This window comes from Mauremys reevesii, linkage group 2 (assembly GCF_016161935.1).
Source record: "Mauremys reevesii isolate NIE-2019 linkage group 2, ASM1616193v1, whole genome shotgun sequence".
Lineage (NCBI taxonomy): Eukaryota > Metazoa > Chordata > Testudines > Geoemydidae > Mauremys > Mauremys reevesii.
The window spans coordinates 33,976,678-34,002,180 of NC_052624.1; the positions used below are offsets into that span (position 1 = coordinate 33,976,678).

The following is a 25,503-nucleotide window of genomic DNA, read 5'->3' on the forward strand; positions in this document are numbered from 1 at the left end:
AGAGTCTGCACCATCCTTCAGGAAAGTCATTTGCTTCTCTCCCTCCTTCCCCCCTCTTCTTACCTGCCCATGTGGCCTGCATCAATCTGCAGGCTGATGCAGAGAGTCAGTTGGGCCCAAGATCCACTTTCTCCCTACCCCTCCATGCCTTGGGCAGAGGGTACAGTTCCTATGTTCCCTTGAGCACAAGGACTTCAATTGTGACAGGCTCTGACACAGGCCTAACAAGGGGTGGGAAGATTCCTTGCTTTTTTATTTAATTCTGTGTAGCCAGACAGGATAATATCACACAGGTAAGCTGAGATCACAGGTTATTTATATACACATATCTAGAACTCCCTCCCATTGTCCACACTGATAAATTTCATTCACTAGAAGTGGGATAAATGTTGACTACCATAAATCTAATTCTGCATTCTGTTCAAATGAAATGAAGCTTTCATTAAGAATGGGAGAATATCATTCAGGGCTTGATCCAGCTCTGACTGAAATCAATGGCTAAACTCATTGGGCTGGATTCTCTGGGAGAAACTCCCTTATTCTCCAATACCCTTTAGTTTTACGTCCCTATGACTTACAGCATTAAAGTTGTGCATCCCTTACTTCTTTGAACTAGCATGAGGTCATTCCAGACCCCATGTACTAACTACACTCTAAATCATACTAACTGGCTTTGTCCCACCTGCCACGAAAGCATCTGGGGTCCATGAGCAATAGACTAATTCCTACGCTTAGATAATCTAAACGCTGTTAGTAAAATAGTTGCCAAGACCATAGTTAGGGATATTCTCTATTTGTGAATAATTTGTTTTCCTTTATATTATCTAATTTCAAACCAGTTAAGTTGATTTTATTTTAAAACAAAGTAGTCCAAATCTAAATCAAAACATTGTCAGCTGTTCTTAACTGTTGACTTTTACACCTCTCTCCCCTCATGTTTTAACGTTACAACGTTGTCTGTAAAAACATCACATACCAAAATCCACAAGTTTAACGCCTCCTTCAGTGGTCAATAGGATATTATTTCCTTTTACATCACGGTGGATGGTTTTGTTTTCATGCAAATGCTGAAGCCCCTGAAAAATAAGTTATAAATACATTAACATTATGGGTATTTCATTTGCAGATTGAAAATTGAAATTATTCTATGTATTAACTTTGCTGATATTTTTGTGGTATGCTTTTTCTATCTTTCTAAACTTAGTTTCAAAATGAGAATAGCCACCAAGTTCAAGAATGAACTACCATTTGTTTGCCAATCGATGGGCACTTACAAAGTCAGTGTATTTTGATTTTGATTTCTACTTCTCTTAGCATTTTTGGTACAACCCCCGTAGAAATTCTATTCTTATTCAAAGAACACTGAGTCAACTATCAACCAACTATGTGGGATAAATGGACTTTTTAGTGACTTCTTTTTCAGGTAGACAAGTTGCATGATGACAGAAGTAAAGAAGCATTATTAATCTTGATTATATATTGGACCATTAAAACAGAAAGACAAAGAAAAGTTCTAAGTTCTAGTAATAGATCCAGTGCAGAAACTCAAACTCTAATTAAATAGCAAAGTTAAAGAAAGATACTTTGTCTTGAATAGCTATAGTGATTTTTCTTTTGAGAGAGATTTCAATTTGTTGTAAATTATTTTATTACAAGGTAGATGCTGTCCCACAACATGAGACACAGAACAGTATTTTTGGTATGTTGCACTAGAATCAGGTCAGAAATGGTTTTCCCATCCCATGAACATTTTTGAGATATCAAAAAAAAAAATTCTCTCCCCCCAATTTGGGGGGGGAAAGTCAATCTAGAAAACTTTGGCAAACTGAAAATCTGACCTGAAGAAAAAAGGAAATATTTTGTTTTGATGATTTTGAAATGCTTTGTTTCAATTTCAATCATTCCCCCCCCCCTTTTTTTACATATTTTTACTATAATTAAGTTAAATTTCAAAATAAGTCATTTCAAACTGGAAATCCAAACTTCTTTGTTTAGAAAATGTTGAAACAAAACGTTTTAACAATTTCAAAGTATTTTTCTCCCAAGATTTTTTTTAAGTTGAAAAATTTGTGAAAGCCAACCCTTTCCCATAAAGAAATTCATTTTCAACAAATAAGCATTTTCCAGTGAAAAAAATGTTTCATTAAAATAATCCCTGACCTGATGGACATTGCAGTTATGTCTCCAAAAGAAAAACAATTTAGATGCAAAGCTGTATTTATTTAATGCAACGAGGGAGAAGTAATCAATTCCTGAAATAAATGTTCGCCCTTTTGATACTGATGAACTGAACTGCTACTTTACCTGGTAGTATTCAAAAACAAGTTTACAACTAAACCTTATTTCATTAAACACTAGTGTAATATAGGAAGAAACATCATGCTTTTAAAATGGAGTATATATTCATTTGTTGAAAAAAAATTAAGGGCTTGTCTGCATTGCCCCACAGTTTGGACTACAGTGCAGTGCAGTAACACCCTGCGTGTGCATGCTGAGGGTACAAACTCAAAGGTTTCTAGTTTGTGTTAAATAGCACTCTTCAAACAGGATTTACAGAAATGTGAACTAGGAACCTTTAAGTGTGTGCCCTCAGCTTCCACATAGGGGAATTACAGCACAGTTGTAATTTGATGCACACTGCTATTTGCACCCCTACAGAATCCAAATTGTGTAGCCTGAGATACTTTTTGAATAAACTATCAATTGGACTGTCCATTCATTGACTGTTTTTATCTTACCATAAGAGCTTCATGTAAAATATAAGCAATTACAAGTTCGTCCATCCTTTCACCTCTCTTCAAAAATCCTTTCACCAGATCAGTCACAGATCCTCCATTGCATAGCTATAAAAGATCAAATTGCATTAAGATACACAATGGAAATTAAAGGAGAGAAGTAATCATATCGGTTCTAGTTTTCAGTAGATTCCATTTTCATACCTACACATGGTCTTATTAAGCTGATAGCCTAGCAATGAAATTTATTTAGTGCTCATAATATCTACTCAAACAATTGTTTTTACATTTTATACCCAACATTGTTCCCTCTTTCTGCATCTGTCTCCTCTCTTGCTACAAATACATGTACAACATCTTATCTCTCTAATTTTTTATCTAGATGTCAACTTTCTTCTGAAGCTAAAATTACTGTCACGCTTTTAAAGAGATATTTTGTGGAGACATTTTGATAGCTCCTAATGTTCATCAAATGCAAGTGTATCCGTGCTACAGATAATTATGGCTTGGATTCTCACGTCTCCTTCAGAACACTTGGCACCACATACACTGTGCAAAATGGACTTAAGACAGCTGGAGACAGCCAGTGGAGAATTTCCCCTGTAAAGAGAAATCTGCTGCTGTTGTAGCTGCCATCCTCATCAGCTGTCTCCCCAGATACCGATATAGGAAGGGGAAGCAGCACGTCCGGGGCATGCTGGGGGGGATTACTGGGGCACGGTGGAATGCAGCTCTTCAATGCCTGCTCTTCCACTGACATAAGATTCCTCAGGGACATTACCAAGTAACATATGCCTTAGAGATGCAGGGGAGCTGTTATCTTGCACCAGGACCAAGTGGCTCTGGTTTAGGGCACCATAACTAGCTCCCAACAGCCTCTCTACTACACTGTATCTAAAGTGCCATTTGGACATCAACAATCGGTCTTTATATTTCTCAGACCCTGGAACTACTTTTCAAAATGTAGGTCTTCTAGTGACTTAGTGTAATGCACAATACGAGCTGATTGATTGAGGCTATAATATTTCACATGTTCACTTTAGTCACTTAAAACTCTTCATTAGGATAAATCCATGATGTAATTTTCATAATCCAGTCTGCCTGCAGCTATGATGTACATGGGAAGATTGAGACAGTACTGTAAGCACTTTAAAAACATTCACAATGATGTCAAACTTGCATGTACATTATCTCTTCCAAAAAGTAGAATACTCTGATAAAACAATGAACTATGTTGTAGGCATTATGTAGTAGGCATTATGTAGTATAGGCTCAGTAGTTTCCCATAATAAAGTGTAAAACTATAAGATTACATGAGCATAACATACAGTAGTAATTCTATTTGACTATAGAGCCTGTAGCCTATTCAAATCAAATACATTGGTTTTCAATAAAATCTTTCAACTCCAGAATTGCAGATGTCAGATACCTATCTATTTTATCTATGTTCATCTGTCCTAAGAACCCTGTGACACCCCGGTGTTTTTTCTAGGCAAAAAATGCATTAATAAAAGATTTGCATTTTAAGGAAGAAACTGATTGATTTTTGTATAAATGGCTGTATATACACATTAACCTCTCTACCTACTGTAATCATTCCTATGTGTACAGTTAATGCAACCAAACACCGAAATGGGCACTACCCAATATCAAACTCCTGCTGTAAGAGCTTTCTATATTAATCTAATATACGGCTCAACCCTGCAGGTGCTGACCACTATGGCAACAGTCATGGCAAACACTTAATCCCATCCTTAACTTTAAGAGTGTGTGTTGTTGCACTGAAGTCCATAGAATGAGACTAGTCACACACTAAAAGTTAAGCATGTGCTTAAGTGCTTTGCTGGACTGGGTTCAGAATCTCCAGCACCTTGAAGGATTGAGCCCATAATCTTAAACGTTTATGGCATCTCTTTTTCACCAGCTTTTCCTTTTTTTGGAAGCACCATTAATTTCTCCTGGGCTCCAGGAACCTCTTCTTTCATTTTTGTAACACTAATTGTATAGATGGACAGTCAGACCTGATGTAAATGAGAGCAACTTTGTTTAATTCAATGGAGTTGCACTGTTAACACTACGTCTGTATTTGGCTCTGAATGGCAGAACATTTGATAAATAAATTAAATAAACAAGCTGTTCCTTTATCAAATACTAGACATGGAAGCAAAAAAAAATATCTTATTTTTTGCTTCTGATAAACAGGTCTTTTTTTCTTTTTTGTAGCATGGTCTTGACTGAAAAAGTTGGTTATTTGCCAGTCTTTCTGGTCAAAGAAAATGTTCTCTAATTTGGTCATCTTGTGAGAAATACACTGTTCCACAGGGGAAAAGAAGAAAGGAATACTCAGTACATCTGGATCAGTCTTTATGTAGTGACATAAAACTCACATTCAACTAGCTGGGAGATTAGTGGGGTTTTTAAATACTTTCTCAGCTATGCTGCTCCTGTCATTGGCCTGGTAACATCCTTGCTCCCCATGATGGGTGGGTGGATGAATGAAATCCATCCTCATCATCATCATCATCAAAGCATAAGAAAAAAATGATGGAAATCTCATCATCTCATCAGCCTCAGCTGATGGTACAAAAGGGACTGTAAACATCCCCATCCATCCAGCTATTGGCCCTAATTTTTCTGGTGGATGGATGGTGCAATATGGCTGTAACCATCCTCATCATAGCAACAGGGGCTGAGCTCCATCAGCCCCCCCTTCATGCACACTGCTTAATGTCACACTATCTCCACCCTGGCAGACTATCATAGCAGCTCATTCTGGCTTTCCACTCATTTCTCACTAACAAGCATTCTTGTTCTTTATTATCATCACACACAAGGGGGGGGACGGTAGCCAAGACAAAAAGGGGAAGGGAAAGAGCGGAATCAACAGGTGGGAGTTGTTGCAGGAGCCCCTTACAGAAGCATATACATAATTTCATAGGGGATCTACACAGACTCTGACACAGAGCAGGTGGGTTCTAGGCACATTAGCTATTATTAGGCAGATAGATTTCTATTTTTAGGAGAGTTGAGGGAGGAGTCATCCCCAATTTTTTTTTTTTTTTGGCTTTGGCTGCGGGCACAGGGGCAGGGCACTTAGCCCACAGGTATGGAAGGTGACAAATGTACAATATGGCTATACCACACTTTTTTTGGCTGATTTGGCTGATTGACCAGGGCCAGGCAAAAAATGGTACAAGCCATGAAAATCCTCAGCAGCAATGATCATCTTTATGTTGATGGATGGATGTGGCTTGTATGGTGCTCTGCTGTCATGCTGTCATGCAAAAAGCAAAGCATGCTGTAGCGCTGCTGGCTGTGCCTCTGTGCCTGGCATCTAGTACACACACGGTGTGAGAGTCACAGAGCAAAAAAAGGCTCCATGATTGCATGCTATGGCATCTGCCAGGGCAATCCAGGAAAAAAGACACGACAAATGATTTTGCCCCATCAGGCACTGGGATCTCAACCCGAAGTTCAACTCTGTTTCATTTCACTATCCCCATTATAAGTTAAAAACTCAGAGGAGGACCAGGTAATATGTAGTAGTGTGAGACTGCAATAATTTTACTGTTTGGTGAATCAGGACACAGCCTGGGAGAATGTAAAAAGGGGCCTCTAAACAAGTTTTTAATTGAAATACAGAGTGCGCTTGAAGTTCAGTGGAAGCACAATCATGAATCTTAAAGCAGAGTAGCTACTGAGGGAGATTTAATTTTAAGGCTTGAAGATCCAAATGCCTCAATTTCATAACCACTAAATATACGGACATGCAAGCCAAAATTCATTTTGTTTTCCTCTATAACATTTAGACCTCTTCTTCTGACAGTTGGGACGACAGGAATGCAAAAAGAAAACTGGAGAAGTGTTACAATGTAGGCTGTTAAAAAAGGTAAAATATTATTAAAATACAAGCTAGAAATAGAAAATGAGATTAGAGGAGACATTTTAGCCACACGCTCTTCTCTGAGCTGAGGTGGGGAGGGAGCATGAGGGGGAAATGAGGTTAGTATTAACCTTGTTCTATTTTTACACAGCCCACAGAAGACCTCATGGGCAAAATAACATCTTCCAATCTAATTTTCTATTTCTATTGCCTATTTTTACTGGCTTAGCAGCACCTCATTTTTTCGGAACCTTTTATAATATATCTTTTTGGAGGTTTGGGGTGACCACATCTGCACACAGTATTCAAGATGTGGGTATACCATGGATTTATATAGAGGCAATATGATATTTCAGAAGGTTCTTTTCTAAAGCATATTTTTCCTTCTGCTTAACACAACTATGATCTTGTACCCCCATGTTCTTTCCACTCTGATCTTCTATTCCATGCTCATCATTTTATCTATGTCTATATCCTCTATGCACTGAATTCCTTCCCACTCCCCAGATAGCAGGGCAACAACCCTTTCCTCAAATCCCTCCGAGAGACCTACTTTTGTTAGGAATCAGCCCCCAAAACAAATGAACAGAATGGAAAGTTTGAGGAAAGTTACCCAAGCAACTCTTCCTCAGGGCCTCACACTATCTACGCCCCTCCTAGACTAAGATTTTCATAGAATGAGTTGTCAATTGTCTTGCACAGTCGGAAGCATGCTGTCAGTATTTGGCAGACAAGAGTAATCCAATCATGATACAACTCAGGCAGCATAGTCTAGAAGCAGGAATCAGATAAGGGCCCCTATCTTTGAGCTGTTGCTGTCTACAGACTGTTCTTGCTTAATTAGCTTCCACCTCTCCTGACATAGTGAGCAGCTCTCAAAGGGCTCTTCCTAAAAAGTGGGGAGAGGTCCCCTCAGGAGTCCTAAGGTGATCCGCCAAATACTGGACTGCTGAGCACCATTATCCCAATTTCTGTAATTGTGTTCCAGCTGTCCTTTAGACCAGCGTTCCAAGCAGGCCACTGCCAACCTTTGTCCACTAACCCAAACTACAAAACTACAAGTGCCCTTTGGCTAAGAGAGAAGTTATTGAACAGGTGTTTTTTTTTAACATGGAATTTTAGTGCTTCTGTGCATAGGGATTGGGACCTTGCTTCCCCTTGTCTGCTTATATAAAACATGCAGGCGACGTTGTCCATCATTACTCTTATGGACTTTTGTCTGATTATTGGTAGAAAGTGTAGGTATGCATTGCAGACTGCATGTTATTCCAGGAGGTTGACGTGCAATGCGGACTCCAGTGGGGACCACTTGCCCTGCACCGTGTGGCTCTGTAGATGAGCTCCTCAACCAAGTAGGGAGGCGTTGGTCGTCAGTATCAAGGACAGCGGTGGCTGGAGGAAGGGAACTCCCATGCAGACATTTTGGGGTTGTTTACACCAGTCTAATGAGTCCTTGACCTTGAGTGGTAATAAGAGAAGTTTTTTTCAGGCCATGCCTGTGGGGCACATATAGTGTTCCTAGCCATCACTGGAGGCAGATGAATGTGGCTGCTGCCATATGACTAAGCAACTGTAGACACGTTCTGGTGGATAACTGTGGGCTGGTTCTCATGGTGGAGATGAGACTGATTATTGCAGAAAGTCTGTGGACAGGGAGGAGGCTCCGTCAGGCCCCAATAAACTCCAGACATTGGACTGCTGTCAGTGTTGATTTTTGCATGTTTATCTGGAGGCTGAGTTTTGAGAAAAGGTCCATTGTTGTTCTTACAGCTTTGAATGTGTTGACTCTGGTCAGAGCCTTGAGGAGGCAGATGTCTAGATATGGGAATATTATAATCTTGTCTGCAGAGGTACGCCACCACCACTGCATGGACTTTGGAAAATACTCTGGATGCTGTAGAGAGGCCAAAGGGTCGTACCTTGTACCAGTAATGGTCGAACCTCAGGACAAATCTGAGAAATTGCCTGTGGAAAGGGTATATGGTGATATGGAAGTACGTGTCTTTGAGGTCAAGGAACGTGTTAAAAACAGCCCTGGGAAGGGCTGCCCCAGGGAGCCAATCATGAACAGGCTTGAGGCAGCCAATCAGGGCCAGTATAAGAAGGGCACCTGAGGAAAGGAAGTGAGTCTTGCTCCAGCATTGGAGCAAGAAGGACCTGGCTGCCTGGGAGAACAAGCAGGGTACCTGAGGCAGAGCAGGGCTAGGGAAGGGCAGGCAGAGCTGAGGAGCTCTGGCCTGGTGAGTCCCCAGGCTAAGGCCTTGCTAAAGGCCAGGGGAGGTACTAGGGCTACAAGGAGGCATCTGGGGCCAAGAAAAAGTAGCAGGTCCAACCCCCTTGCCAGTGATGAGTGGCCATTTCAGCCTGCAGTTTGCCCCTGAGAGAAGGGGCTAGATGACGACTGGCAGTAGCTACTGAGGCAAGGTGGGTATAGGAGGATTGGGGTTCTAAACTAAACAAACTACTTTGAGTGTGTCAGCACCGACCAAGCCTCCAGCACTGACATGGCCCTTGGTGCCATCTACTGGCTGTTCAACAGAACGCACTCCACCTTTGGCACCGGCAATATCCACAATCTCGGCACAACCACTGATACCACTGAGGCAGTTGGTGCCTATTTCGAGATCCTTGAAATGTCCTTCTCAGTCCTGAGTGACAGTGTTCCCTTATGTGCTCTTGTCCACTTAGGGTCCTTGGACCTCTCCATAGCACTGATACCGGAGGTGCCCAGATGGTTATAGGAGCTTGGTCTTGCTCCTGAAGACGTTGAAGCTACCGACCTCACAGGAGATACCTTTCTTTGAGGCAGCTCCTTGGTGGATGAGCTCGGGGCCTGTTTCTTCTAATCTGGGCAGGAGAGCGTAGATTTTCTCTTAGTAGTGGATGGCAAGTAGGAGTCAGCCAATGACCGTGATGATGTTGAACACCGTGGAGGAGAGGTATCAGGGATTAGGCTCTGAGGCTGAGCACAGTGAGCTCTTCATTAGTAAAAGTTTTAGTTTCAATTCACTGTCCTTTCTGAACCAAGCCTTCAATTTGAGGCAGTGGGTGCACTTTTGTGATATGTGCCACTCACCCAAACAGAGTATGCACCGTGAATGACGGTCGCTCATGGGGATGGCCTCATGACAGGAGAGGCACCTCTTAAAGCTGGGGGATCCGGGCATAACTCCAAGTACGGAGAACTTCCCAGTAGGGCAGTGTGTAGAAAAGGAAGCCTGCACTAATCTAAGTATGGACTGCACCCTTTCGGATTAGGGCTATTCCACAGGCAAAAGCCCAGCTTTGGCATCCTCTTACCAGAATTATTTGTTTGGAATTTTAGCTTCAGTTGAGCTAATTGGAATGTTTGCATGAAAAGAAATCATGAAGGCAACAGAGCGAAATGAAAAAAGGGAAGATCTTTGATAACAGTGAAGTATCCATGGAAGTGAGGCAATGCAAATGATCAGTCTGTTACAAAGTGGCGCATTGTAAGGTCTCATGGCCAGACAGTTAATTAGGTCATGTCACTATTGTACAGTGTTCTTCTGTAAAAGCTTATTGGAATTTTTGTTGAAAGCTATTATGGTTTAAATGGAAAAAAGAAATATATGAAGATATGAAGAGAAACATACTGTAGAAGCTAAAGGCATGATCCTTCATGGTGCTGAGTGCTCTCACCCTCCACTGATCTCATAGGATCTAGTCCCCTATGCATTAGTCTTGCCTGCTAGAGCTGGGGTTGACAACTTTCTAATTGCACAAAACCAAACACCCTTGGCCCGCCCCCTTCCCTGAGGCCCTGCCCCTTCCCCAAGGACCTGCCCCTGCCCAGCCCCTTCTGAGGCCCCATCCCCTCCCTCCATTGCTTGATTTCCCCCACCCTCACTCACTCGCTCATTTTCACCAGGCTGGGGAAGGGGGTTGGGGTGCAGTAGGGAGCTCAGTGCTGGGGCTGAGGTTTGGAGTGTGGGAGGGGGCTCCAGACTGAGGTGGGGGTTGGGGTGTGGGAGAGGGTACAGACTCTGGGCTGGGGTAGAAATGAAGGGTGCAGAAGGAGGCTCTGGGCTGGGGCAGGGATCCAGGAGGGGGTGAGGCTCTGGCTGAGGATGTGGGCTCTGGAGTGGGGCTGGGGATGAAGAGTTTGGGGTGCAGGAAGGGGCTGTGGGTTGGGGCCGAGAGGTTCGGAGTGTGGGAGGGGGCTTTGGGCTGGGGCAAGGAGTTGGGGTGCGGGATGGGATGAGGGCTCTGGTGGGGGTGCAGACTCTGGGGTGGGGCCAGTGATGAGAGGTTTGGTGTGTAAGAAGAGCTGCAGGGTGTGGATTCTGGGAGGGAGTCTGGGTGTGGGAGGGGGCTCAGGGCGAGGGCTTGGGGTGTGGGCTCCAGGCAGTGCTTAACTCAGGTGGCTCCCAAGGAGAGGCTGGCATGTCCCCCCAGCTCCTAAGGGCAGGTGCAGCCAGGCCACTCTGCACACTGCCGCTGCCAACAGGTGCCACCACCACCCCCGCTCTCATTGGCCGTGGTTCCCGGCCAATAGGAGCTACGGAGCCAGTGCTCAGGGCAGCGACAGTGCGTGGAGCCCCGTGGCTGCCCCTAAGCCTAGGAGCTGGAGGGATATGCTGGCTGCTTCCTAGGAGCCTCAAGGTTCCCTTTTTGACTGGGTGTTCCAGTTGAAAACTGGACACCCGGCAACTCTAAGTGAAGTGGGAACTGGTCTCTCCAATAAGGAAACAGCAATTAAAGCCCTGTGTACCGGGGGGAAGGCAAAGGGGGCATGGATTTTCCTACACTAGTTTCAACAAGCTGGGGGAAAGTGAGAGGGAAGAAACAGTAGCTGTTGCTGTCTCAATTTCCCAACTCATGTAAGAGAAAAATGTAGATAGAACTGGTTTTCAGTCCAGTTCTCAGTGGATGGTGTCCTCCCTAGGGCTGATTTGTCTGAGTTTTCTGCCTCTCAGAATAAGGTACAAATTGGACTGAAAGGAAGAGGCTTGGGAGAGTTCTCCACTCCCCCCCATCACCTACTGGGTGAACAGGGAAGGAATATACAGAAGAATGAAGCATAACTGAGCTGCTGGTGTGCAGAGCTATCTTATGCAAGAGATTTATAAAATAGCATTTGATTCCAACACGTGAAATGTCAATTTAAATTGCAAGCACATCAAAGTCTTCCAGCTTATCTTGTATGCTTTACTCATCATTCATCTGACACGGATGACATTTCTATGCACCTGACTATTAGCAAGACATACATATTGTTCTCAAGCCAGATAACCAAGGATTTAACATTAGCTTTGTCTCTGAAAATTTAGAGTACCTGAAAGTTTAATAGATTAAACAGATAATATTCCTGCATTAATATGCCCAACTGCTTAGATTTGTGCTCCGGAACTGAACTGTCAGGTAATATCAGCTAATATCCCTGAGCGCATCAAGATGCCATCATCCTATTTCAATGGCTTTGTTGCTGAATACTTGGGCAAATACATTTATTATCTTGATCAACTATAAAGCTTATATGATCTTGAAAAATTGGTTTGGCACTTCATTTACAGGAGACATATGTGTTACAAGGACTCAGATTGTGGGCAAGTAGCCTACACACTGTCCTGACTTACCACAACATTATTATGCACCGGGGTGATGAAACCAGCCCAGCTGCTAATCTCTGGTTTCCTAGCCCTTATAGTTGGTCAAGAATCAAAGCTATGTTTCTCTCTTTCATTGTGCTCAATATGCAGCATATCAATATCTTCAGCCCCTTCACTAACCCTACCTTCTTTCTAGCATTGAATTTGGTAAAAATGAAGGACCCTGTGTTGGTGCTACTTTGTTTTAAGCTGTGTCCCTGGGATATACTGACTGTGGTTCACGATGAACTCTAGTTCCATTGGTAGTGTGCCATTTTCTTACTTCTAATGGTCTCATTGATGAATATAATCCCAGTTATAGTAGCAAATATTGACCATGAATACCTTTAGGTTTAACACCTTGCCAAGACTGATAGTAACTTTTGCAGACAGAGCTGTCAGCCCTTTCAATTTGCCATGGCAGTTCAATGTGCAGATGAATTCAATAGTGCCAATTGTAGCCCCCAAATAACACCTTCCTTCTCCCAGGGAGTGACTGCAGACTACTTCTCTGCAGCCCCCTTTCTCTTCACAGCTTCCTGTTTACAGCTTCCTGTTTCTATAAACCCAGCCCAGCTCGCTCATCCTCACTTGGGCTCCCTCGTTATTGAGTCAGGGGATTGCTTAAGCCACCTGATTCCCCTCAGCTGCATCTGGTTAACTGGCCACTTTCTTAGGGTACATGTGGGGTGAACACCACATTACAGCATCTTTCCTCAAATTTGATTTAGTTCTGATGGTCTGAGGCAATGTTGCATGAAGGAACACTTCTCATGATGTTGTTTCATTCGGGCAACCAGGCCTTGCATTTCTTTGTTGCACTGTTTGCATTTTGTATGCCTGCCTGTCTTACCCACAGGTAGAGGAACTTCATTAAAATAGTCCCACACTGGGTCTCTTTTACGGCCTGCTGCCATTTTAGGTTTTCCCTTCTAGTGAGAGAATGGTGTGGTAGATCTCAAATCAATGAAGGCTACACTCAGAAAGACCTCAAGACTTCTGGAATATGCTGCTTAAACAGTTTCACTTTTGATTCTACTGCCTGTCCCTCCCTTCTCACTTTTATCTCCAGACTTCTTCTCCTTGTCCAGATCTATTCCGCTTCCAACGATCTTCTATTCACTGAACTTTTTGAAACTTTGCACTTTTAGAGAGAGGTTGACTCTGTGTATACAAATTTGCAGAGGGACAATAGGGTTGAGATCTGTTATTTCTCACCTCTATATATTATTTATTTAAAAACATTGTTTGCTGTTAACTAGCATGTTATCTCCGGAGACACAAATCCACAGTTTGAGAACTGCAAAACTAAGCATCTCTGATGGTATCTTCTAGACTGAGCACTGAGTCCAATTGGGTAGATAGAAAGATTAACCTAATCTATACAGAAGGCCCTGAACCCCATAAAATTGGGTCCCTAATCCATGAACCATTGGGACTCATTTACAAAACTTTTCTTAAACATTACACGAATATATTGTCTCATACTATAGAATTAGAATTTCTAATCCCTATTCCATGATGAGATATCTTTGAGCTATAATGTGTCTTAATTAAAACTACACCTCTACCCCGATATAACGCTGTCTTCGGGCGCCAAAAAATCTTACTGTGTTATAGGCGAAACTGCGTTATATCGAACTTGCTTTGATCAGCCCGAGTGCACAGCCCCGCCCCGCCAGAGCGCTGCTTTACCGTTTTATATCTGAATTCATGTGATATCAGGTCACGTTATATTGGGGTAAAGGTGTATCTTTAGATAGGTTTTTTTCCCTCAAAAAGCATTTTATCAAAAAAATCCGGGGGTTTTTTTGGTTTTTTTAAATCATTGATTTTTATCCACCCTGATAAATGATAATAAAATATGAATGATATCCCATAATGTAGTTTGCATAAATGAAAACTAACACTGATGCACCTAGAAATTTGAACACCTTTCATCATAACTTGGACAGATAGATTAGTGGGATTTTATAATGTCTAAAAATGAACCACAACAAATCTAAACCCTCCACAGTGATTTCCTTCAAAGTACATCAAAAACCTATTTCAGAGGTCATCAGATAGTTCAAGGTACTTAAACATTTAGATAGTAACAAAGATAATTCATTTTCTATAAACAGTGATACAACATAAATGACATCACATTATTGTTCAGACAGATGATCATAAAATAACAGTCTACAAATGACACCTACTCCACCTACAGCTTCACCATTAGCAGATTCCATATCTAGAAATAAATTTGGAGACAAACAGCCTTTTATAGATGCTTTCTTTCAAAGCATCAAGGCCTATGTATAAATCCATTTCAGAGAGACGGCAGAAATGTTTTAAATTTATTTCACATTTCCAATCCAACAGACTTGCTAATAAACTATACAACATTTGGCTTCAAACCAAAACTAATCTACAGATGTACACGTAGAACCTTTCTGGTATTCATACACTCTCCCAACACTGCTTGGATCTTAATTTCCTTTAAAATAAAATCATTCATAAAGTCAAAGTGCTGTACTAATACTGAGTAGGTGAGGGGCCTTTATTTTTTCTCCTCTGCCAACAGGGCTCTCACCTTTAAAGATATCAAACACAATATTTATCAGCAATCAACAATCAGATCTTCAATGTAGAAGCTTCTATTTACACCAGCTGAGGATCTGTTCCCAATAACCAAAGTTCCTGTCAAAAGTGAAGTTTCTAAAATCTACCGCCAAAGTGCTGGTACTGTTCAAAAATAAAAGTTGCAAAATTGTTTTTTTGGAAAAAAAAAGATTTCCCCCCATGCATTTCATTCTCAGAAACAGCTGAGCTATATGTGCTGAAACATTCTCAGGAAAAATTATCTCCCAGACTAAGAACAAAAGAACCAGTTATCACCCTGAAAGACAAGTGACTGAAGAAATTGTAAGCAACTAAAACTGACTTTAGAATAGAAAAACTAGAGGCATTGATACACCTATAATCTCCCACATACACAGAAGTATATCCATATAATAAATTGCAGAGCTATAAGATAAATACTCTTAGAACATACTTTTGACTGCCTTATCTGCTTTGTGCCCAGTAATCCATTCCCTGGAATTTATTCACCCCTTGAAAGTAACTTCAAATATTTGCCTTTAAAAAAAATCAGCCTGCCATAGAACTATTTCTGCCTTTCTTCTCCTCTGTTAGAGACTGGACCATGGACAGTCAGGCCTAGTGGATGGAGCAAGAGCCAGGAAGCAGATCCAAACCGATGTCAGGGGTCAGAGCCAGAACCAGGAACTAATAGCAAAGCCAATAGCAAAGGGCCATAGCTGGGATCAGGAACCATGGTCAGGATGAGGAAGCCAGAACCAGGAGCAAGGTGAGGAGCAAGAGCCAGGAGAACAAGGCAGGAACAGAACTAGAAGCCGGACTGGAACAATGTGAGGAACAGCAGACACAGGAAGGATACAGGTATGAACATATTGAACAGCCACAGAGCTACTGCTGCTGCTGGGCTTAAAAGCCAGCCAGCTGCCCTGACCAGTCAAGTGGCCTAGTCAATCAGGTAGCCTCTTGCAGGCCAGCTGTGCTTGTTGGGTTGCTAGGAGACTGATTCTGCTGAAGGCCCGCATACCTGTCCAAAATGTGGATTTTTTTCTGAAATTAACCCAGCACAGGCAAGCACATCAAGAGGCCAGCACAGGCAAGAAATCAAAAGGCCAGCACAGGCAAGGTTCAGCTTTGGGCCATTAACAGCTTTTCTAGGCATAAAGATGTCACAGCTTCAAAATCTGAGATCCTGTGACCCTGCAGTACTAAATATGGGATATTTATCCTCAGAAAGGGGAATTTCTCAGCTTTGCAATGTGACCCAGCACTCATTTCCACTATGGAAAGGGATCAAGACATCCAACCTTAGCCTCATGACATTATGATGTAGAAATAAGCTATTGTAGGTCATGTTTAGGGGGTTTTGAAGTGTATTATTTTTTTTCCTTTCTTGCTGAATCTTGCACAGTTATACTAAAAATAACAAAGGCACCTGCCTTTACAGGCATGGAGGAAAAATAATCCCAATACAATTTTTAAAAATTCTCTACATTTATAAATTAGTTTTTCCTTTTAACGTATGTGGCGTAAATAAAACAAATGATGATGTGGCATAACAGCTGTATTGACACTCATTTTGGATATGCCCAGGGAAAACTCATTCTGATAAAAAATTATACAACATTATCACATAATCTGTATTATTTATGTCTTAGTAAATGTAACCCCTTTGGGGTTTACAGAGCATGGCTCCTTTAAATCTTTCATAGAAGATTTGTCCTGAGGGAAGTGCTGCTTTTTCCAGGACGTGGGAATGTTGCAGAGTGTGGAGAGAGGGAGAGAGACAGAGTGTGGGTCCAGACAGAAGGGCTGCAAGTGCAGGAGCCGAGAACCTGCCCAAAGCTTGGGAGAGACCAAGCGGCCAGCCGGGGACACCCCAGGACAGGAGCCAGGAGGAGCACTGTGCCAGGGAGGAATCACCCAAGAAGGACAAACCAGAGCTGGACCCAATATCACTGCTGCCCAGAGCTATATGGGACCATAAGTACTGAGGCTTGTGACTTTGCATTGGGAATAAGGAGGGAGGCCGTTAGCTAGTTAAGCAGGAAGGTTGTCGCTATGTGTGGCTTTGCAGTGAGCAGAAGAAGAGGGCATCAGAAGGATTTGTCGGGGAAAGATTACTGGCATTGATGACAACCAGGAGCACACAAGACTCACCACTGGACTGGAACTTTGCCCAGGACTCCTGAACTCTGTGTGCAAACACATTGTGGTACCACTGGGTCAGTGGGGCCTTTGTGTTAAATGTAACTCTGTTTTACCGCGCCACCTATCTTCCCCCCTTTTGTTTTTCTCCATTCAGCCCTCTGTGAATAAATATTTCCCTTTCCTATATTCAGTGTACTATTCCGGTGTGTGTGTGTGTGTTCACTCCAGGGGGTTTGGAACAGGTGCCCCTGTGGTGGAAGGGACTTTCCCTGCTGTGTTCCTGTGCGTGCCTTCTCTTGGCTGGAACTCCCTGCAGTTTCCATCTTGACCACAAGGGTGATAAAGTTACATAAAAATGTCTCAGAGTGGTAGCCGTGTTAGTCTTCATCAGCAAAAACAACGAAGCATGCTTGTGGCACTTAGAGACTAACAAATGTATTTGGGCATAAGCTTTCGTGCGCTAAAACCCACTTCATCAGATGCATAGAGTGGAAACTACAGTATACAGGTATATATACACACAGTACATGAAAAGATGGGAGTTGCCTTACCAAGTGAGGGGGTCAGTACTAACGAAACAATTCAATTAAAGTGGAAGTGGGCTATTCTCAACAGTAGAATACCAAGGGAGGAAAAATCACTTTTGTAGTGGTAATGAGGGCAATGTAATCAGGGTGGCCCATTTCAAAGAGTTGACAAGAAGGTGTGAGTAACAGTAGGGGGAAATTAGTATGAGGAAATTAGTTTTTGTAAAGAATCCTGTGGCACCTTATAGACTAACAGACGTTTTGCAGCATGAGCTATCGTGGGTGAATACCCACTTCGTCGGATGCAAGTAGTGGAAATTTCCAGGGGCAGGTATATATATGCAAGCAAGAAGCAAGCTAGAGATAACGAGGTTAGTTCAATCAGGGAGGATGAGGCCCTGTTCTAGCAGTTGAGGTGTGAAAACCAAGGGAGGAGAAACTGGTTCTGTAATTGGCAAGCCATTCACAGTCTTTGTTTAATCCTGAGCTGATGGTGTCAAATTTGCAGATGAACTGAAGCTCAGCAGTTTCTCTTTGAAGTCTGGTCCTGAAGTTTTTTTGCTGCAGGATGGCCACCTTAAGATCTGCTATTGTGTGGCCAGGGAGGTTGAAGTGTTCTCCTACAGGTTTTTGTATATTGCCATTCCTAATATCTGATTTGTGTCCATTTATCCTTTTCCGTAGAGACTGTCCAGTTTGGCCGATGTACATAGCAGAGGGGCATTGCTGGCATATGATGGTGTATATTACATTGGTGGACGTGCAGGTGAATGAACCGGTGATGGTGTGGCTGATCTGGTTAGGTCCTGTGATGGTGTCGCTGGTGTAGATATGTGGGCAGAGTTGGCATCGAGGTTTGTTGCATGGATTGGTTCCTGAGCTAGAGTTACTATGGTGCGGTGTGCAGTTACTGGTGAACTACTTGCATCCGACGAAGTGGGTATTCACCCACAAAAGCTCATGCTGCAAAACGTCTGTTAGTCTATAAGGTGCCACAGGATTCTTTGCTGCTTTTACAGATCCAGACTAACACGGCTACCCCTCTGACACTGAGTTTTTGTAGTGACCCATCCACACCCAGTCTTTATTCAGGCCTAATTAGATGGTGTCTAGTTTGCAAATTAATTCCACTTCTGCAGTTTCTCATTGGAGTCTGTTTTTGAAGGGTTTTTTGTTGAAGAATTGCCACTTTTAAGTCTGTTATTGAGTGTTCACGGAGTTTGAAGTGTTCTCCAACTGGTTTTTGAATGTTATAATTCTTGACGTCTGATTTGTGTCTATTTATTCTTTTGCGTAGAGACTGTCCAGTTTGCCCAATGTACCTGGCAGAGGGGCATTGCTGGCACATGATGGCATGTAGATGTGCAGGTGAACGAGCCCCTCATGGTGTGGTTAGGTCCTATGATGGTGCTCGTTCACCTGCACATCTACCAATGTGATATATGCCATCATGTGCCAGCAATATCCCTCTGCCAGGTACATTGGCCAAACCGGACAGTCTCTACACAAAAGAATAAATGGACACAAATCAGACATCTCCAAGGTGCCACAAGTACTCCTCGTTGTTTTTATAAAAATGTTTAAAACCATGGAAAGTCAATAATTAAGAAGTGACTGCATCTTCCCCCACAAGAAAATAAATGTGTGTCCAGGTTACCAGATTAACAAATTGTATACTCTGATTTGGACTAGTGCAATTAAAAACCATCAAGATCTAATCCCCCACCCCCATGGAAAGGTATTTATAGTAGAAAGTCTAAAAGAGCTTTAACTATAGCTCTGCAACACAGCTGCAGTATACTACTACCTTAATTATCCTTAATCAAACTAAATTGAAGGGTAATTTTATAGAACCAGAGCTAGCATAATTAAAAGGTCAGGAACAGCATTTAGGCCAGAGCTTTATGCATAAATGTGAAACGAAACTTACAAAAATTCAAGAGTTAGAGAAATTCTGCACTTTTTTATATACAAAAAGCAACATCAAAGGAACTTTAACATTTCAAAGTCAAGCACTGAAAAGTTAGGCAATGTCAGAATTAAGATTGCCTTTACAACATTTAACAAATTTGTTTGTTAGAGTATGATCCGAAGCTAAATGAAGTCAGTGACTTGACTTTCCTGGGCATTGGATCAGCTGGCTAGAATACACATAAAATGTGGTAAGTAAACTTGTGCAGTTGAAGCCATGTCCGTCCCAGGATGTTAGAGAGACACAATTTGAAGTTGGACCAATAAAAGATACTCTTTCACTCACCTTGTCTCTCTAGTAAGCCAACATGGCAGCCAACAGTAATTTTGCGCCCTCTTCTAGTTTTTATTGCCTATCCATAACAGTATTAGCTCTATCTATTGTCTATCCACTGAGAACTTTTCAAGGGCTCTTTTTCTGTGGCAGTGTCATTCCAACATCCTTAGGAGGGAAAAAGTTAATACGTCAATGTCTTGGATATCTCAGTTGCAATTTATGTCCACATCCCTAGTATGAAGACTAATTTACTATAATTTATTGTAAGTTAAAGTATTGCGATAGGCTTCTCTTCCTCAAAGGCTGGGTTTGCATGTGGGTGCGGTTTGAGAGTGAGGCTGGGGAAATGGGAATTGAAACAAAGTGTTCTTGTGGTGGGTCGTGCCTTGTGTCACCAGCTCTAGGGGAGAAATGTGCTGCTATATATCGTAGGTATTTATATGGCCCCCATCGCCATAGTATCTGAGCACCTCACTATCTTTAATGTATTTATCCTTAGGGCAGTGCTATTATCCCCATTTTACAGATGGGGAACTGAGGCACAGAGCAGCTTGGTGACTTTCCCAAGGTCACACAGGGAGTCTGCAACAGCGCAGGGAACTAAACCTAGGTCTCCCAAGTCCTAGGCTAGTGCCCTAATTTCTCGACTATCTTTCTTTTCTTGTTGTGCTAAGACTCTGATTGCACTAATGTTGGATGGATTTTTAGACAGTGGGGATCTCACCATATTCAGATACCCCAATGTTAAAATATATAAAATAGTATCAAGATGCTATAATTTAGGGCTTCTTTAGATGAACAGTTAGTGCATGGCAAGCTGGAGTGTAAATCTACAGTGCACTAGCGTGCTGTGCACTAACTATCCATGTGGACCGGGCTACCATGCACTAAAAGGTCCCGAGTGCACTTTGTTCTATTCCACTTTGAAATGGGAGTAGGTCAATGAGGACTAGGGAACACAGTAGCAGGGTCCACAGGCAGTGTGCTGTAGATTTACAACCCAATTTACCGTGCACTAACTGTTCATCTATACGAGCCCTGAGAATGTTGTGGCTACACTACCCAGATTTAACTTGTGCATATTGAACATTAATATTTAATATTCCCCTGCCGTTTGCTTTACTTCTTAATTAAAAGAACAATGTTAGAGGTCTATTGAATCTAACTTATATGTACAGGAAATGCCTAAGTAAAGTAGGCAATAATGTTGTATAGCTGCCTAAGAGATGTGGACTGTGCAAGCCACACTGCAATTTCAAATATCACGTTGCAGAAAAAATGATGAGTATTTACTAGGGCTGTCAAGTGATTAAAAACATTATTCGTGATTAATGGCCTGATAAAAAAATTAATCGTGATTAGTCACGCTGTTAATAATAGAATATCATTTATTTCAATATTTTGGATGTTTTCTACATTTTCAAATATATTTATTTCAATTACAACACAGAATACAAAGTGTACAGTGCTCGCTTTATATTTATTTTTATTACAAGTATTTGCACTGTAATAAACAAAAGAAATAGTATTTTTCAATTCACCTCATACAAGTACTGTACTGCAATCTCTGTATCATGAAAGTTGAACTTACATATGTAGAATTATGTACAAAAAACCTGCATTCAAAAATAAAACAATGTAAAACTTTAGAGCTTACAAGTCCAATCAGTCCTAATTCTTGTTCAGCCAATCGCTCAGACAAACAAATTTGTTTATATTTGCAGAAGATAATGTTGCCGGCTTCTTATGTACAATGTTACCTGAAAGAGAGGACAGGCATTTGCATGGCACTGTTGTAGCTGGCTTTGCAAAATATTTACATGCCAGATGCACTAAATATTCATATGTCCCTTGATGCTTCAACCACCATTCCAGAGGACGTGCGTCCATGTTGATGATGGGTTCTGCTCAATGAAGATCCAAAGCCGTGCAGACCGACGCATGTTCATTTTCATCATCTGAATCTGATGCCACCAGCAGAAGGTTGATTTTTGGTTTTGGTGGTTTAGGTTCTGTAGTTTCTGCACTGCTCTTTTAAGACTTCTGAAAGCATGCTCCACACCTCATCCCTCTTAGATTTTGGAAGGTACTTCAGATTCTTAAATCTTGGGCTCAGTGCTGTAGCTATTTTTAGAAATTTCACATGGGTATCTTCTTTGCGTTTTGTCAAATTTGCAGTGAAAATGTTCTTAAAACGAACAACATGTGCTGGGTCATCATAAAACGAACAACATGTGCTGGGTCATCATCCTAGACGGCTATAACGTGAAATATATGGCAGAATGTGGGTAAAATAGAGCAGGAGCCATACAATTCTCCCCCAAGGAGTTCATCACAAATTTAATTAATGCCTTATTTTCTAATGTGCATCATCAGCATGGAAGCATGTCCTCTGGAATGATGGCTGAAGCATGAAGAGGCATATGCATCGTAGCACATCTGGCATTTTAAATATCTTGCAATGCCAGCTACAACAGTGCCATACGAACACCTGTTCTCACTTTCAGGTGACATTGTAATTAAGAAGTGGGCAGCAGTATCTCCTGTCAATGTAAACAAACTAGTTTCTCTTAGCAATTGACTGAACAAGAAGTAGGACTGAGTGGACTTGTAGGCTCTAAAGTTTTATATTGTTTTGTTTTTGAGTGCAGTTATGTAACAAAAAACCTTTATTTGTAACTTGCACTTTCATGATAAAGAGATTGCACTACAGTACTTGTATGAGGTGAATTGAAAAATACTATTTCTTTTATCATTTTTATAGTGCAAATATTTGTAATCAAACATAATATAAAGTATATTACATGTACACTTTGTATTCTGTGTTGTAACTGAAATTGATACATTTGAAAATGTAGAAAAGCATCCAAAATATTTAATACATTTCAATTGATATTCTATTGTTTAACAGTGTGATTATTTGTGATTAATTTTTTTGAGTTAATCACGTGAGTTAACTGTGATTAATTGACAGCCCAATATTTACTAAACTTTGAAATGCCGAAAGCTACTTTTAGCCTAAACAAAAATCTTTGAGCTTAGAAAAATAAGGTATAACTCAGAGGAGAAAATTACTATAATTGGGACGCAAAAAAGGCACATTATTAAAAATGGATAAATCAAGTCTGATTCAGAACTGTAATGGATCAAAGTATGAAGTGTTGGTTTGAAAGGAGCAATTATAGCTAAAGAAAAAATACTCCGTGTTGAAGAGTAGGATAAAGTCAATTATGGACTTGGCCATTTATCTTTCATACATGGCATTTTGAAAGACAGAATACTATGTAGCCTAATCAGAGCATACACCCAAAGGAGAGTCACTATTTATTTTCCTCAGCATTGAACTTCTGAAAAATAATTGTTCTATAGCAGACTCCAATCTTGTGACCATTCACATATCTGCTTTAAAAACTCTACAGTGCTTTATTACATTTTATAGACTGGTTTCACTTCAAATCTTTTGGTTTGTTTTCTTCCTCATATTTGTCTCTTATTTCCATAAAGATGGAAACGTAATAATTTGAACAGTAAATGCTGTATACAGAATATATTGTATGTATGCAAAAAATTATAACAAATTGCAGCTCATACAAATAGAAAAGACGGTTACTCACCGTTGTAACTGTTGTTCTTCGAGATGTGTTGCTCCTATCCATTCCAGTTAGGTGTGTGTGCGCCGCGTGCACGTTCGTCGGAAGATTTTTACCCTAGCAACACTCGGTGGGTCGGCTGGGCGCCCCCTGGAGTGGCGCCGCTATGGCGCAGGATATATACCCCTGCCGACCCATCCGCCCCTCAGTTCCTTCTTGCCGGCTACTCCGACAGTGGGGAAGGAGGGCGGGTCTGGAATGGATAGGAGCAACACATCTCGAAGAACAACAGTTACAACAGTGAGTAACCGTCTTTTCTTCTTCGAGTGATTGCTCCTATGCATTCCAGTTAGGTGATTCCCAAGCCTTACGTAGGCAGTGGGGTCGGAGTTAGATGTTGCAGAATGCAAAACTGCTGAGCCAAAGGCTGCATCAGCTCTGGACTCTTGGACCAATGAGGCAAAGGTGTGGACCGAGGACCAGGTAGTTGCACGACACAACCCCTGAAAGGGTATGTGAACCAGGAAGGCAGCAGAGAAGCCCAAGCCCTGGTAGAATGTGTAGTAAGGTGGTTCTATGGAACATGGGCCAAAACACAGGAGGTGCGGATGCACAACGACATTGAAGATGAAATCCTCTAGGAGGAGACAGGTATGCCCTTCGTCCGGTATGCCGGTACGACGAAGGGTTGGGGGCATTACGAAAGGGCTTTGTCCGCTCGATATAGATTGCAGACGCCCTATGGACATCTAGGGAGGGCAATTGTTGCTCTCCTTGCGATGAGTGTGGCTTCGGAAAGAAGACCGGAAGGAAGATATCCTGGTTGATATGAGAGACCGACACCACCTTAGGGGGGAAGGTCGGACGTGGTAACAACTGCCCTTGTCCTTGAGGAACACAGTATACCGTGGGTCCATCGTGAGAGCCTGAAGCTCGGAGACTCGTCTGGCCGATAGAAAGGCTACAAGGAAAACTGTCTTCCAGGACAGGTGTCAGCGAGCATGTTGTCAGTGGCTCGAATGGGGCAATCATAAAACTGGTTAGAACCAGGTTGAAGACCCAGGTTTTGGCGGGGGCCAACTGGGGGGGGTATAACACTCCAAACCCTTGAGGAACGTATAAACCACAAGGTGTAAGAATACGGAGTGGCCACTCTCCGCTGGGTGGAAGGGAGAGATGGCTGCCAAGTGTACCCTTAAGGAGGACCGCGCCCGGTGCTGCTGTTTGAGAGACCAGAGGTAGACCAAGACGGAATGGATCGGGACCTCGGCGGGAGAAACATTGTGCGTTACACATAGCAGCAGGAGAAACGCTTCCACTTTGCCAGATACGTTAACCGAGTGGAAGATTTCCTACCGCCCAGGAGAATCCTGTAGAACCGAGGCAGAACAATGTAACTCGGATCGGTTCAGCCACGCAGCAGCCATGCTGTGAGGTGCAGGGATTACAAGTCTGGGTGGTGAAGCTTGCCGTGATCCCGCACTATGGGGTCTGGGCAAACAGGCAGGGAAATAGGGTTGGCTACCGACAGGGGTAGCAACCTGGCGTACCAGTGCTGCCTGGGCCACGCTGGAGCGATCATGATTAGGTGCGCTCTGTCCCTGCAGAGTTTCAGCAGGACCCTGTGAACCAGCCGGAACGGTGGAAAAAACGTACAGCCGATGACTCATCCACGGCATCAGAAAACACCTCCAAGATCGAGCCCGGGGAGAGGCCTTGGAATGAAGAGAACTTCTCTCTCTTTTTGTTCTCGCGAGAGCGAAGAGGGCTATGCGGGGAAAGTCCCACTTCCGAAAACGGAATGGATAATGTCCGGAGGAAACGACCACTTGTGAGACAGGAAGGATCTGCTGAGGCGATCCGCCAGCTGAAACGCCTGGTATACAAGGCAGACTGCTCTCAGTTCTCGGACATCGATGTGCAAGGCCAGCTCTTGAGCCGACCGAAGGCCGTGAGTGCGAAAGTGACCCAGGTGAGCACCCAGCCGAGAGATGGGGTGTCTGTCACGAGGGACCCCTGGGGTGAATGGAACAGCATCCCTGGATACACCAGGGAGGGTGCTGACTCCCGGCCGAGGGAGCCTAGGATGTTCAGGGGGAACGAGACAACATGGGTAGGCTATCTCTGCCCGGGTCGTACACCAAGGTGAGCCACGATTGAAGTGGACGGAAGCGAAG

At 42.5% G+C, this 25,503-nt stretch overlaps 1 protein-coding gene across 7 annotated transcripts in view; it reads right to left on the bottom strand.

Annotated features, from left to right (window-relative positions):
• Positions 1 to 25,503, bottom strand: part of MYO3A (myosin IIIA) — a 188,271-nt gene that overhangs the window by 116,767 nt on the left and 46,001 nt on the right. For all 7 annotated transcript variants that reach the window (XM_039523756.1, XM_039523755.1, XM_039523753.1 and 4 more), the window contains exons 4-5: positions 2,739 to 2,843; positions 977 to 1,076 (exon numbers count right to left, since the gene is read on the bottom strand). In XM_039523756.1, coding sequence (XP_039379690.1) covers positions 977 to 1,076; positions 2,739 to 2,843 — 205 coding nt within the window. The remainder of the gene's footprint in view (positions 1 to 976; positions 1,077 to 2,738; positions 2,844 to 25,503) is intronic.